This window comes from Triticum dicoccoides, chromosome 6A, assembly GCF_002162155.2.
Source record: "Triticum dicoccoides isolate Atlit2015 ecotype Zavitan chromosome 6A, WEW_v2.0, whole genome shotgun sequence".
Lineage (NCBI taxonomy): Eukaryota > Viridiplantae > Streptophyta > Magnoliopsida > Poales > Poaceae > Triticum > Triticum dicoccoides.
Window position 1 is genome coordinate 463,754,148 of NC_041390.1, and position 14,056 is coordinate 463,768,203.

General features: G+C 48.5%; 1 protein-coding gene across 1 annotated transcript in view; it reads left to right on the forward strand.

Annotated features, from left to right (window-relative positions):
- Positions 1–12,489: 12,489 nt before the first annotated feature.
- The window catches only part of LOC119315911 (F-box protein AFR-like), a 5,566-nt gene continuing 3,999 nt past the window's right edge, over positions 12,490–14,056 (forward strand). Inside the window, exons 1-3 of the mRNA XM_037590352.1 lie at positions 12,490–12,695; positions 13,031–13,046; positions 13,505–13,885. Of these exons, the coding sequence (XP_037446249.1) occupies positions 12,490–12,695; positions 13,031–13,046; positions 13,505–13,885 (603 nt within the window). The remainder of the gene's footprint in view (positions 12,696–13,030; positions 13,047–13,504; positions 13,886–14,056) is intronic.

The following is a 14,056-nucleotide window of genomic DNA, read 5'->3' on the forward strand; positions in this document are numbered from 1 at the left end:
ACGAAAAGGATTTCGGTATTTGCAAATACTGCAAAGACGAGCGCGACTTGTGTGACGGAATCTTCCTAGATGATGATAGGCGCTTCAGCATCAAGCTGGACGACAACTTCGAAGTGGATACAGTAAGTCACAACGACAAGTCTTTTTTCGTAATTAAGCATGACATTTGCTTCAACTTATAATTTAAGCATGACATTAAGCATGACAAGTCTTTTTTTACTATTCTACTAGTGTATCCCCTGCCATGCAAGAGTTTTTGTATTGGATAAGATAGGTTTCAGTCGTACTATGGAGGAAAAGAAAGTTTACTTAAAGACCGAGCATGGTTATATTTTCCACGCAAAATTATACAATTCAGACGACTACACCTATTTTGGATGCAAAACATGGCGAGCACTATGCAAGACTTATGCATTTGAGCCTGATATGGTTATCACCTTCGATATTCGTCCGGAAGATGATATTGAAGGTAATACCGACATCTGGGTCGATGTGAAGACGCCTCCAGTTATACCATTATGTAAGTTTTTCAACCATATTTATGTCTTTGATATTGTTTATTCAAAAATAGTTGACAACTAATTTGTATTGTCAGCTTATTTCGGTGCAAGCAAACATGTCCAGCGCTTGGTAGACAGGACCTACTACTGTCCCGAGGCTGAACTAAACTGCGAGGAGCTAAGTCATTATGTTTCATGGCTTGAGGATCTTGATACTGTCAAGACAAATTTTCTTCCTGCATTTAGAAATGTTAGTACGAAAAACGTGCGACCAATAGTGTTCGTAATGAACTACGGTCACATCTATTTAGGAAGGATGGTAAGATTTTTACTATTTGTCCTCAGTGCATCTTTTCCATACATTATTTTTGAAGCTAAACTTCATTGCTAAGTATGTTACCATATGATGTTCTTCTACAGGGACTCCCGATGAATGTTGTGCCTTATGGGATCGAGACTAAAGGTACCATGAGTATTATTAGCTTACGGCCAAGATATCCTACAGATTACTTTAGTGCATTCAAGATTAGCGACGGGTGCTTAATAGTGCAAGACTGGACCAAATGTGTGATGGAGAAGCGCAGAGAAGTACTAGGGGGCAGCAAACAGATGCGCTACCCACGATTAGGAGACAGGTTCATCTGCATGCTCCAACTTGATCAAGGAGGAGAGCTACACATGTTTTATGTTATTTTACCTAAGAGAGAGCAGCATGAGTGATTAGCTAGCTAGAAATGAGTTTGAGGATGATGATGTGCTACACTATTACTATGATGATAAAATAGCTAGTGTTGGTGTTATGACTATGATGATTATTATTAGCTAGTGTTAGTGGTGATTAAATAAATACTGTTGGTGGTAATGACTATGATGATGATTAAATAGCTTGTGCTCGCGGATTAGATTCAAGTGGAGGCAACATGTGGTGCACATCGAAAGTACTACTAGTCCAAACTGATCAAGTTTGGATTAGTAGTATACTTTTGACATGCACCACATATTGCCTCCACTTGAACCTAATCCACCTTCATTTGACACACTGTTATGGACATAATGATGTAAACCTCATAACTATTATTGTACCAATATTTGTACGATGGAGCATAAATACACTAAAAATAAAAAAATAAAAAAGAATACTAGTAGCGATGGAGAGAAAACACGCTGCCAGAACTTACATTAGCAGTAGCGTCGGAGTGAACAAACGCTGCAGCTATTTGTCCTAGCAGTAGCGCGTGCGGGCACGCGTTACTGCTAAGCAATAGTTGTAGCGCCTTATTAGTAGCGCGCCTACCCTCGCTACTAGTGAGCACAAAACCAGCGCTACTGCTAGGGTTTTCCCTAGTAGTGAGGCAATGCCTTTTCACCGAGACGAGAGATGAATCGACTCAAGGCGGCCAAACAACCAGTAAGCTTCTGAACGTTGTGTATGCGCACAGGGCTTTTCATTCGGAGTATTGCGCCAACTTTCTCTGGGTTTGCATCGATTCCACGTTCAGAAACGAGGAAACCGAGTAACTTTCCACCTGGAACTCCGAATGTACACTTCGATGGGTTAAGCTTGATATCATATCTTCTCAGATTGGCAAAGGTTTCAGCGAGGTCAGTCAGCAGGTTGGAACCTTTACGCGACTTAAACATGATGTCATCCATATATGCTTCCACATTCCGACTGATTTGAGTGACCAGACACTTCTGTATCATGTGCATGAATGTGGCACCAGCATTCTTGAGACCAAAGGGCATGGTAACATAGCGAAAGCACCCGAATGGGGTGATAAAAGTTGTTTTTATTTCGTCGGGTCCGTACAGTCAGATCTGATGGTACCCAGAGTATGCGTCCAGAAAGGACAATCGCTCACATCCCGCAGTCGAGTCGACTATTTGACCGATGCGAGGAGAGGGAAGTGATCTTTCGGGCAGGCCCGATTGATGTGCTTGAAGTCAATACACATACGGAGTGAATCATCCTTCTTGGGGACCATGACGACATTGGCGAGCCACTCGGAGTGGTAAATCTCTCGGATGAACTCAGCTGCCAGAAGCTGAGCCACTTCCTCGCCAATCGCCTTTCCTTTCTCCACGGTGGACCATCAGAGATGCTCTTTGACAGGTTTTGCTTTTGGGTCAACTCGCAAATGGTGCTCAGCCAGTCCCCTGGGTACACCTGGTATGTCAGAAGGTTTCCATGAAGATGTCCCAATTCTCACGGAGGAACTGGATGAGCGCTTCTTCCTATTTGATGTCGAGTGTTGTTGAGATATGAGTCGGAGCAGCATTGGGATCAATCGGATGAATGTGAACTGATTTTGTTTCACCAGACGACTTAAATGCAGATTCTGAAGTAGGCTTCTTAGCTCTCAACAAATCACTCAGATCTGTCGTCTTCTTGTATTCCTCCATTTCTATCGCTGCCATCTGTTCATTGGCAATCTTCGAGCCTTTTTGAAAGCACTCTTCTGCTCGCTGCAGATTACCAGTGACTGTAATCACGCCCCTAGGGCCAGGCATCTTTAGTTTGAGGTACATGTAACATGGTTGAGCCATGAAACGAGCATACGCAGTTCTGCCCAGGATAGCATGATAGGCGCTGTGAAAATCCACAACTTTAAATGTCAACTTTTCCTTACGGTAATTCTTTCAATCACCAAAAACCACGTCAAGAGTGATCTGGCCGAGTGAGTCGGCTTTCTTTCCAGGCATAACTCCATGGAACCGCATGTTGCTCTCGTAGAGTTTGGACATCGGAATGCCCATCCCTCGGAGGGTCTCAGCGTACAAAATGTTCAAACCACTGCCACCATCCATCATGACTTTAGTCAGTCGGGTGCCCCCAACGACTGGGTCGACCACCAACACTTGCCTCCCGAGGGTGGCAATGTGCGGCAGGTGGTCGGACTGTTCGAATGTGATGGGACTCTTTGACCATTTCAGATACGTCGGTGTTGCTGGGGCAACCATGTTTACTTCTCTGTTGATGACCTTCAGTCGACTTTTACTTTCAACGTCAGCAAAAATCACCAAATTGGAATTGTCATTGAGAAATCCTGCATCATCCTCTTCTTTGTCCTCATCCTTATCAGATTCCTTCTCTTTCTCACTGGGTTGTTTTTCTCGGAACTGCTATATAAGGACTCGACACTACCGAGTGGTATGTTTGGGATAAATCAGATTAGCCTCCTCATCCTTCTTAATGTGAATGTAACATGGCGAATCCATCACGTCGTCCCCTGCTGAATCCTTCACCTTCTTGGGGGTCCAGGGCCCTTTAGGTTTTCCTTTAGATTTTCCTTGGGTTGCGACTGCAAGCTCTCCAGGACATGCAGGTTCTGCTTTGCGCTTCTGCTTCCGATTGGAATTACCTCCTCCAGTGTCCTGGCCGACTGGTTTTCCCTTGCCACTGCGGAGTTGGTCTTCTTCTTTGTCGTTTGCATACCGAGTGGCTATCTCAATCATTCGAGTCACGACCATGTCTCTTGTCCAACCGAATTTCAGGTTGAGCTCCCGATACCGAACGCCCTTCTTGAAGGCGCAAACCGCTTGATGCTGAGACACATTCCCCACAGTGTGATGCAAAGTGGTCCACCTCTGGATGTAATCCCTCAAAATTTCATTCGGTTTTTGCACGCAATGCTGCAATTCTGTCATCCCTGCAGGTCATTTGCATGTGCCCTCAAATGTTCTGACAAACACTCGGGATAACTCCTCCCAATTGAATATACTGCTAGGAGCCAGCTGATTCAACCAAGCACTAGCCGACCCTTCAAGCATCAGAGGAAGGTGCTTCATGGCCACCTCGTCGTTTCCACCACCGATCTGAACAGTGTCAGGCTTCGATTCACCAGTGAACTTACAGACTCCAGTCGCCAACCTGAAGTTGGGAGGGATCTCTGCAGCTCGGATGGCTCTACTAAAACACTCAGGACCAGAAACATGCACTCTGCTTCTAGTTGGGCGGTCTCTGTTTCGCCCTTCTCTGTGTGCTCGATTCCTGTCCACTAAACCTTGCACCAAAATTGACCTTGCATCAAACCCGGGTTCTCTTGGGTCGACTGGCTTCCTCCGCTCTTCGCTACGGGCTCCTATCATCATGCTGCCGGGGTACATATGATTCGCCCCTCAGAGGGGACGTAGGCACTCGACGGCGGTCATCACAGTTGAGCCGAGGATCATGCTGCTCGTGGTTCCAACCCAAGTACTGCCCTTGGCGATGCCCTCGTCCTTCACGCTGCGGAGGCGATCTTGGGCTGTGAGACGATTGAACTGTGTCAGCCACCATAGATCTGCTATGAATTCTATTATGCGACTGAGACACTGCAGTGTTCTGCTCTGCTACTGCCCGGAGCAGAGCTCTGATCTGCATCAAACCTCTACCAACTTCAAATTGGGACGGCTTAATAGATTCTGCTATGCGGGCCACGGCTGTAAGGTTCTGAATCGGAGTGCGGTATACCTGCGGTTCAAGTGGGAACAGTTGCCGTTGTCATTGACTGGATACGAGGATCTGCTGCCGAGCGCGCTCGTCGAGCACGCGCTGAAGGTTCTCGAGTCAAGTGCGCTCAGCCAGAGTGGCCAAACGCGCCGCCTCCATGGCCTGAGCCTCAGAGGTCTCTCCGCCAACAAGCATGTGGAGCGCCTCCATATTGTGGCGGTGAAGTTCCTCCCTCTGCTGAGAAGGGAGGGTTTCGGGGTGATACTCCTCGTGAACGCGTGATGGATCGCCGCCGCCATTGCGACGCATGCCAGGCGGGCTGTGTGGCATGTCGACCATCACAACCTCCGCCATGGGGTTGCTGCTGTCGCACTCGGATAGGGTCTCGACGGAGCCAGTCGACAAATCGAACAGGCCGTAGAGAGATTCGTCGGGCTCGATTGCCGCGACTTGAGGGGTGGCCGACTATCGTGCCACATCATGCTTTACCCACCGCTAAAGCCGCGACCAAACGGATTGCTTGCAACGGCGAACAGCGGGGAGCGAAGACACCGCGGGAGCCGACCGATACTGGGTCGATAGCTGACGCAGAAGGACGCCGTGGATGCACACACGAAAGTGTGTCGCCCCGTGGACGGGGAGTGCCTCGACATCGAGGGGAGCTTCCTGAAGCCAAGCGGAGTCGTCGGCGATGAAAACAAGCGCGCCAATACAGATCTCGCGGCCCTCAGCCAAACCTCCACCGGAAACCATGATGATAGGACTCAGAGAAATCGCAACCTCACCGTAAAGTCGCTAAGATACCTGCCCCACGGTGGGCGCCAACTGTCGTGGTACTAAGTCTAACAGAACAATGGGGGTAGGTATGAGGAGGCAAGATCCTAGCTACGGTGAAGTTGTGCACGCAAGATTTACGAGGTCAGGCCCTTACCAAAGGAAGTAATAGCCCTACGTCTCTGTGCCTGGAGGCTTGGTCGATTGGATTATGCGTGAAGTTACAGGGGGTGCGAACCCTTGTCCCAGAGGAGGGGGTGGCTTATATAGAGTGCGCCAGGACCCCAGCCATCCCCTGTCACACAGGGTTCAATGTACATAAAGAGAGGATGTTATTGGTAATGCCGGCATTAAAGTGATATAAATGACCCTTAAGTCTATGGAGTGAATGTCCGACTGTTGCCATCCAAAGTGACGTTAGATCTTCTGTACTCCGAGTGGTTCCTGATGTGGTCGAATGATTATATCATGGTCGAATGGAATTGGGTTATCCGAGTGGAACTCATGGTTGAGTGGGTTTCTTGAGGTGATTCCAATCGGTAGAATTTGTTGTCCTTCGAATGTCTTTGACTATAGGGCAGTGTCCTTGGGAAGGGTACTTAGATCAGGTCTATTGCCCTACCCTAGGTACATGTCATCGTCAGGAAGCCTAGGAGGGGGCGCCCCCCTCCCCCAAGACCAATCCGAATTGGGTGCCCCCCTTTCCTTCCCCCTCTCCCCCTTCCCTCCTCTCGTAATACAACTAGGGAAGGGGGGAATCCTACTCCCGGTGGGAGTAGGACTCCCTTGGGCGCGCCATAGAGAGCCGGCCCCTCCCCCTCCTCCACTCCTTTATATACGGGGGAGGGGGCACCCCATAGACACACAAGTTGACAATTGTCTTAGCCGTGTGCGGTGCCCCCTCCACCATAATCCACCTCGGTCATATCATTGCAGTGCTTGGGAGAAGCCCTATTTCGGTAGCTTCATCATCACTATCATCACGCCGTCGTGCTGACGAAACTCTCCCTCGACACTCAGCTGGATCTAGAGTTTACGGGACGTCACCAAGCTGAACATGTGCAGATCGCGGAGGTGTCGTATCTTTGGTGCTAGGATCGGTCGTATCGTGAAGACGTTCAACTACATCAACCGTGTTGTCATAACGCTTCCGCTTACGGTCTACGAGGGTACATGGACCTCTCGTTGCTACGCATCACCATGATAGATCTTGTGTGTGCGTAGAAATTTTGAAATTACTGCGTTCACCAGCAGACCAAATTCGTAACTCAAGTATTCTCCTCCACGATCAGATCGTAGAATCTTTATTTTCTTGTTATGATGATTTTCCACTTCATTCTAAAATTCTTTGAACTTTTCAAATGTTTCAGACTTATGTTCATCAAGTAGATATACCCATATCTTCTCAAATCATCTGTGAAGGTCAGAAAATAACGATACCCGCCACGAGCATCAACACTCATCGGACTGCATACATCAGTATGTATAATTTCCAATAAGTCTGTTGCTCGTTCCATTGTTCCGGAGAACGGAGCCTTAGTCATCTTGCCTATGAGGCATGGTTCGCAAGCATCAAGTGATTCATAATTAAGTGATTCCAAAGGCCCATCAGCATGGGGTTTCTTCATGCGCTTTACACCAATATGACCTAAACGACAGTGCCACAAATAAGTTGCACTGTCATTATTAAACATATATCTTTTGGCTTCAATATTATGAATATGTGTATCGCTACTATCAAGATTTAGTAAAAATAGACCACTCATCAAGGGTGCATGACCATAAAAGATATTACTCGTATAAATAGAACAACCATTATTCTCTGATTTAAATGAATAATCGTCTCGCATCAAACAAGATCCAGATATAATGTTCATGCTAAACGCTGGCACCAAATAACAATTATCCAGTTCTAAAACTAATCCCGAAGGTAAATGTAGAGGTAGCGTGCCAACGGCGATCACATCGACTTTGGAACTATTTCCCATGTGCATCGTCACCTCGTCCTTAGCCAATCTTCACTTAATCCGTAGCCCCTGTTTCGAGTTGCAAATATTAGCAACAGAACCATATCAAATACCCAGGTACTACCGCGAGCATTAGTAAGGTACACATCAATAACATGTATATCAAATATATTATCACTTTGCCATCCTTCTTATCCGCCAAATACTTGGGGCAGTTCCGCTTCCAGTGACCAGTCCCTTTGCAGTAGAAGCACTCAGTCTCAGGCTTAGGTCCAGACTTGGGCTTCTTCACTTGAGCAGCAACTTGCTTGTTGTTCTTCTTGAAGTTCCCCTTCTTCACTTTGCCCTTCTTCTTGAAACTGGTGGTCTTGTTGACTATCAACACTTGATGCTCCTTCTTGATTTCTACCTCCGCAGCCTTTAGCATTGCAAAGAGCTCTAGAATTGTCTTATCCATCCCTTGCATATTATAGTTCATCACGAAGCTCTTGTAGCTTGGTGGAAGTGATTGAAGAACTCTGTCAATGACACTATCATCGGGAAGATTAACTCTCAGCTGAGTCAAGTGGTTGTGGTACCCAGACATTCTGAGCATATGTTCACTGACAGAACTATTCTCCTCCATTTTGCAGCTGTAGAACTTATTGGAGACTTCATATCTCTCAAACCGGGCATTTGCTTGAAATATTAACTTCAACTCCTGGAACATCTCATATGCTCCATGATGTTCAAAACGTCGTTGAAGTCCTGGTTCTAAGCCGTAAAGCATGGCACACTGAACTATCGAGTAGTCATCAGCTTTGCTCTGCCAGACATTCTTAACGTTCTCGGCAGCATCTGCAGCAGGCTTGTCACCAAGCGGTGCTTCCAGGACGTAATTCTTCTGTGCAGCAATGAGGATAATCCTCAAGTTACGGACCCAGTCCGTGTAATTGCTACCATCATCTTTTAACATAGCTTTCTCTAGGAACGCTTTAAAATTGAACGGAACAATAGCACGGACCATATATCTAGAACAACATAGACATGCAAAATACTATCAGGTACTAAGTTCATGATAAATTAAAGTTCAATTAATCATATTACTTAAGAACTCCTACTTAGATAGACATCCCTCTAATCATCTAAGTGATCACGTGATCCATATCAACTAAACCATGTCCGATCATCACGTGAGATGGAGTAGTTTTCAATGGTGAACATCACTATGTTGATCATATCTACTATATGATTCACGCTCGACCTTTCGGTCTTAGTGTTCCGAGGCCATATCTGCATATGCTAGGCTCGTCAAGTTTAACCCGAGTATTCTGCTTGTGCAAAACTGGCTTGCACCCGTTGTATGTGAACGTAGAGCTTATAACACCCGATCATCACGTGGTGTCTCGGCACGATGAACTGTAGAAATGGTGCATACTCAGGGAGAACACTTATACCTTGAAATTTAGTGGGAGATCATCTTATAATGCTACCGCCGTACTAAGAAAAATAAGATGCATAAAGGATAAACAACACATGCAATCAATATAAGTGATATGATATGGCCATCATCATCTTGTGCCTTTGATCTCCATCTCCAAAGCACCGTCATGATCACCATCGTCACCGGCTTGACACCTTGATCTCCATCGTAGCATCGTTCTCGTCTCGCCAACTATTGCTTCTACGACTATCGCTACCGCTTAGTGATAAAGTAAAGCAATTACATGGTGATTGCATTTCATACAATAAAGCGACAACCATATGGCTCCTGCTAGTTGCCGATAACTGTGTTACAAAACATGATCATCTCATAAAACAATTTATATAATCACGTCTTGACCATATCACATCACAACATGCCCTGCAAAAACAAGTTGGACGTCCTCTACTTTGTTGTTGCAAGTTTTACGTGGCTGCTACGGGCTTAGCAAGAACCGTTCTTACCTATGCATCAAAAACCACAATGCGGTATAGTGATTGCTTTTTGATCTTGAGAAAGAACCCTGTTCATTGAATCCGATTCAACTAAAGTTGGAGAAACGGACCACTACTAGCCACCTGTGTGCGAAGCACATCGGTAGAACCAGTCTCGCGTAAGCGTACGCGTAATGTCGATCTGAGCCGCTTCATCCAACAATACCGTTGAATCAAGAATCAACTAGTGACGGCAAGCAATATGTATATACCCACGCCCACAACTTCTTTGTGTTCTACTCGTGCATATAACATCTACGCATAGACCTGGCTCAGATGCCACTGTTGAGGAACGCGGTATTTCAAAAAAATTCCTACGATCACGCAAGATCTATCTAGGAGATTCATAGCACTGAGAGGGGGAGAGTATGTCTACGTACCCTCGTAGACCAAAAGCGGAAGTGTTATGAAACACGGTTGATGTAGTCGAACGTCTTCGCGATCCAACCGATCAAGTACCGAACGCATGGCACCTCCGCGATCTGCACACGTTCAGCTCGGTGACATCCCTCGTACTCTTGATCCAGCTGAGGCTGAGGGAGAGTTTCATCATCACGATGGCGTGATGACGGTGATGATGAAGTTACCGACGCAGGGCTTCGCCTGAGCACTACAACGATATGACCGAGGTGGAATTCTGTGGAGGGGGGCACCGCACACGGCTCAACAATCAACTTGTGTGTCTATGGGGTGCCCCCTCTCCCGTATATAAAGGAGTGGAGGAGGGGAGGGTCGTCCCTCTCTATGGTGCACCCAAGGGGGAGTCCTACTCCCAGTAGGAGTAGGTTTCCCCCCTTTCCTAGTTGGAGTAGGAGAAGAAGGAAAGAGGGGCCAGCCCCCAACCCAATTCGGATTGGGCTTCGGGGGCGCCCTCCACCTGGCCTCCTCCTCCTCTCTCCCAGTAAGGCCCAATAAGGCCCATTGACTCCCCGGGGGGTTCCGGTAACCCCCCAGTACTCTGGTAAATGGCCGAACTCATCCGGAACCATTTGGATGTCCAAACATAGCCTTCCAATATATCGATCTTTATGTCTCGACCATTTCGAGACTCCTCGTCATGTCCGTGATCACATCCGGAACTCTGAACTACCTTTGGTACATCAAAACACATAAACTCATAATACCGATCGTCATGGAACTTTAAGCGTGCGGACCCTACGGGTTCGAGAACTATGTAGACATGACCGAGACTCACTTCCGGTCAATAACCAATAGCGGAACCTAGATGCTCATATTGGTTCCTACATATTCTACGAAGATCTTTATCGGTCAAACCGCATAACAACATATGTTGTTCCCTTTGTCATCAGTATGTTACTTGCCTGAGATTCGATCGTCGGTATCTCAATACCTAGTTGAATCTCGTTACCGGCAAGTCTCTTTACTCGTTCCGTAATGCAACATCCCGCAACTAACTCATTAGTCACATTGCTTGCAAGGCTTATAGTGATTGCATTACCGAGAGGGTCCAGAGATACCTCTCCGACAATCGGAGTGACAAATCCTAATCTCGATTTATGCCAACTCAACAAATACCATCGGAGACACCTGTAGAGCATGTTTATAGTCACCCAGTTACGTTGTGACGTTTGATAGCACACTAAGTGTTCCTCCGGTATTCGGGAGTTGCATAATCTCATAGTCATAAGAACTTGTATAAGTCATGGAGAAAGCAATAGCAATAAACTAAACGATCATAGTGCTAAGCTAACGGATGAGTCAAGTCAATCACATCATTCTCTAATGATGTGATCCCGTTCATCAAATGACAACTCATGTCTATGGTTAGAAAACTTAACCATCTTTGATTAACGAGCTAGTCAAGTAGAGGCATACTAGTGAGATCTGTTTGTCTATGTATTCACACATGTACTAAGTTTTCGGTTAATACAATTCTAGCATGAATAATAAACATTTATCATGATATATGGAAATATAAAAAACAACTTCATTATTGCCTCTAGGGCATATTTCCTTCAGATGCTCTAAATGACTCTTTGCCCTTCTTCTATGGGAGCCGCTGCGTGTCCGCCGGCAGATGTATTAGAAACATCCGCCACATGGAGCTCCGTTGGATCAGCGCTCTGACAGTCGTCAGATCTAACCACCACGCGCGTGAGCACCTTCCTACTTCCTGCAACAACCGCCCAGTTTCGGAAACAGATTCCCCTGTCCGCCATCCTGACACAGCTGCGCCCAGCGCGGTGCCAGGCCCCGCCACCGCAAAATCGCTGATGCCGACGCACCGGGGAACTAGTCCTTGCCGTGCTCGCCGAAGTTGCTGCTCCTCCTTCGTCTCAGCCCCGCGAGGAGCTGCTAGCTCCAATCGAGCACGACGGCGACAACCTCTCACGCCCGGCACTTCTTCGGTGTTTTCTACAACCAGAGCTATGTTTGTGAAACATGCCTCATGTTTCAATGTCTGATCACTCACTCTTTAACGCTAGGCGCTCCTGCGGCGCTGCAACTCGGGCTATGTTTCTGAAACAGGACCCTTGTTGCAGAAAAAGCCCTTCACAGCCGAAACTTTTTCTTTTTTCTGAAACAAAAGATATATTGCAGAAATCTTTTGAAACAAAACCCCAATTGCAAAAAAAAAACCTTCACCACCGAATTGTTTTGTCTTTCTTTCTGAAACTAATCATGTGTTGCAGAAATCTAGTGAAACGGGGCCCTTATTGCAAGAAAAAGACTAGCCGTGCGGGATTGACTTGTGGCTAGCGTGGCCGCTTGATCAGGATTAATCTGACGGCTATGCAAACGGTGGACACTCGCGCGTGCATCAGCCGGCTGAAGTTAAGCTTTTCCCTTCTTCTATCTTTTCACACACCACGTCACTACTTAACATTAACAAGGGCCAATGAATTCCCGAAAGAAAAAAACCGATGCAAAGGGCAGCAATGGTCGAGCGGAGCCAAAAGTAGTTGGCGCACGCGGCCACGCGCCGGAGCGCGAGGGCTCCCGGCCGCCGTCCCCCGCGCCGCCGATGCATCGACGGCCGCACCACCCGCACGGGGAGCACGCGCGCGACGTAGACCCTCCGCCGCGCCACCCGCTCTCCGCCACGTAGGCACGTTCCCACGCCAAAAGCCGCCGCACGACGAGTCGCCGTCGTCGCGCGCGTGAGCCTAGCTCCCATTCCTCCTTCACTCCCTCTTCCACGCCCAATCGACTTTGACCCGGTAGCTGTTTGTCGGCATTAGCTATTCGTCCTACCGCGACAGGTCATCCTTAATCGCTGTTCGTGAGCTACGGAGGAGGCGGACGTGTCGGTCCCGAAGCCCTCGGAGCCGCAGGCCCGGTCTCGCACGCTATCTGCCGTGCAAACTTTGCTTATCACGCACGGGGTTGCGTACGTTTTGCTTTCATGTTGCTACACTACGGTGAAAGTGATATCACAGATGCTCACAGTCGCTGGTACGGAGTTAACTGTAGCGACATAAGACAGGGTTTGGTTTGGACCTGTAGCTGCCTGCAGCCTGCAGAAGGGGCCAGAGGGATCGAGCCTCCCGTTACGTACTGTACTGACATCGGCGAGCCGCGATGACTGGACGTAGTATAGAGTAGTTAATCTCATCCTGCCTGGCCGACCGGCTGCTGCGCGAATCACGTGCAAACACTTACCGGAACTTGACAACGGGGTTGGATCGACAAAAAGGAAACGTCAGCCAGGTTTCTGTACTATCTAATCGAGGTAATAGCACTGCAGGTCCGTGAACTTGCATGTCAGGTGATGGTTTGGTCCTTGAAGTTGCAAAAGTGAATTATTTGGTCTCTGAACTTGTCATGGATGTGCAAGTTTAGTCCACAGCCAACCAGAACTCGCCAAGTGGATGCCAAGTGTGGCTGGTCAGCGCCGTGAGTTTTTCACTTAGCCCCCTCCCTTTCTCTACCACCGCCTGTTCCGCACCGTCTCCTCCAACTGGAACCGGTTCCTCACCGACGCGCCGGGGGCCGCCGCCAAGACCAAGGGCTCGGCCCCGCCGGCGGCGACGGTCTCGCTCTCGCTGCCGTTCCTCTTCGCCTTCGCCTTCGACCCCGTCTCGCGCCGCCTCCAGTGCCAGGCGGTCGACCCCTTCTCCCGCCGCTGGCTGCTGCTGCCCCCGGTCCCCTGCGGCGCCGCGGCCGGCTCATTCGCCGTCGTGGGCCTCCCCGCGCGCGGCGAGATCTACGTGATCGGCGGCGTGGAGGAGGGCGGCGACAAGGCCGTGAGCAGCGTGGCCGTCTACAGCGCGGCGACCAACGGGTGGGGGCAGGTGGCCGGCATGAGGACGGCGAGGGGCTACATGGCGGCCGGCGAGGTGGGCGGGCGCGTGGTGGTGGCCGGCGAGGACGGAAAGGCGGAGGTGTTCGACCCAGAGGCCAGTCGCTGGTCGCCCGCGGCTCCCCGTGGCGGCGCGGCCGTGGCGAGGTACGACGCGGCGGCG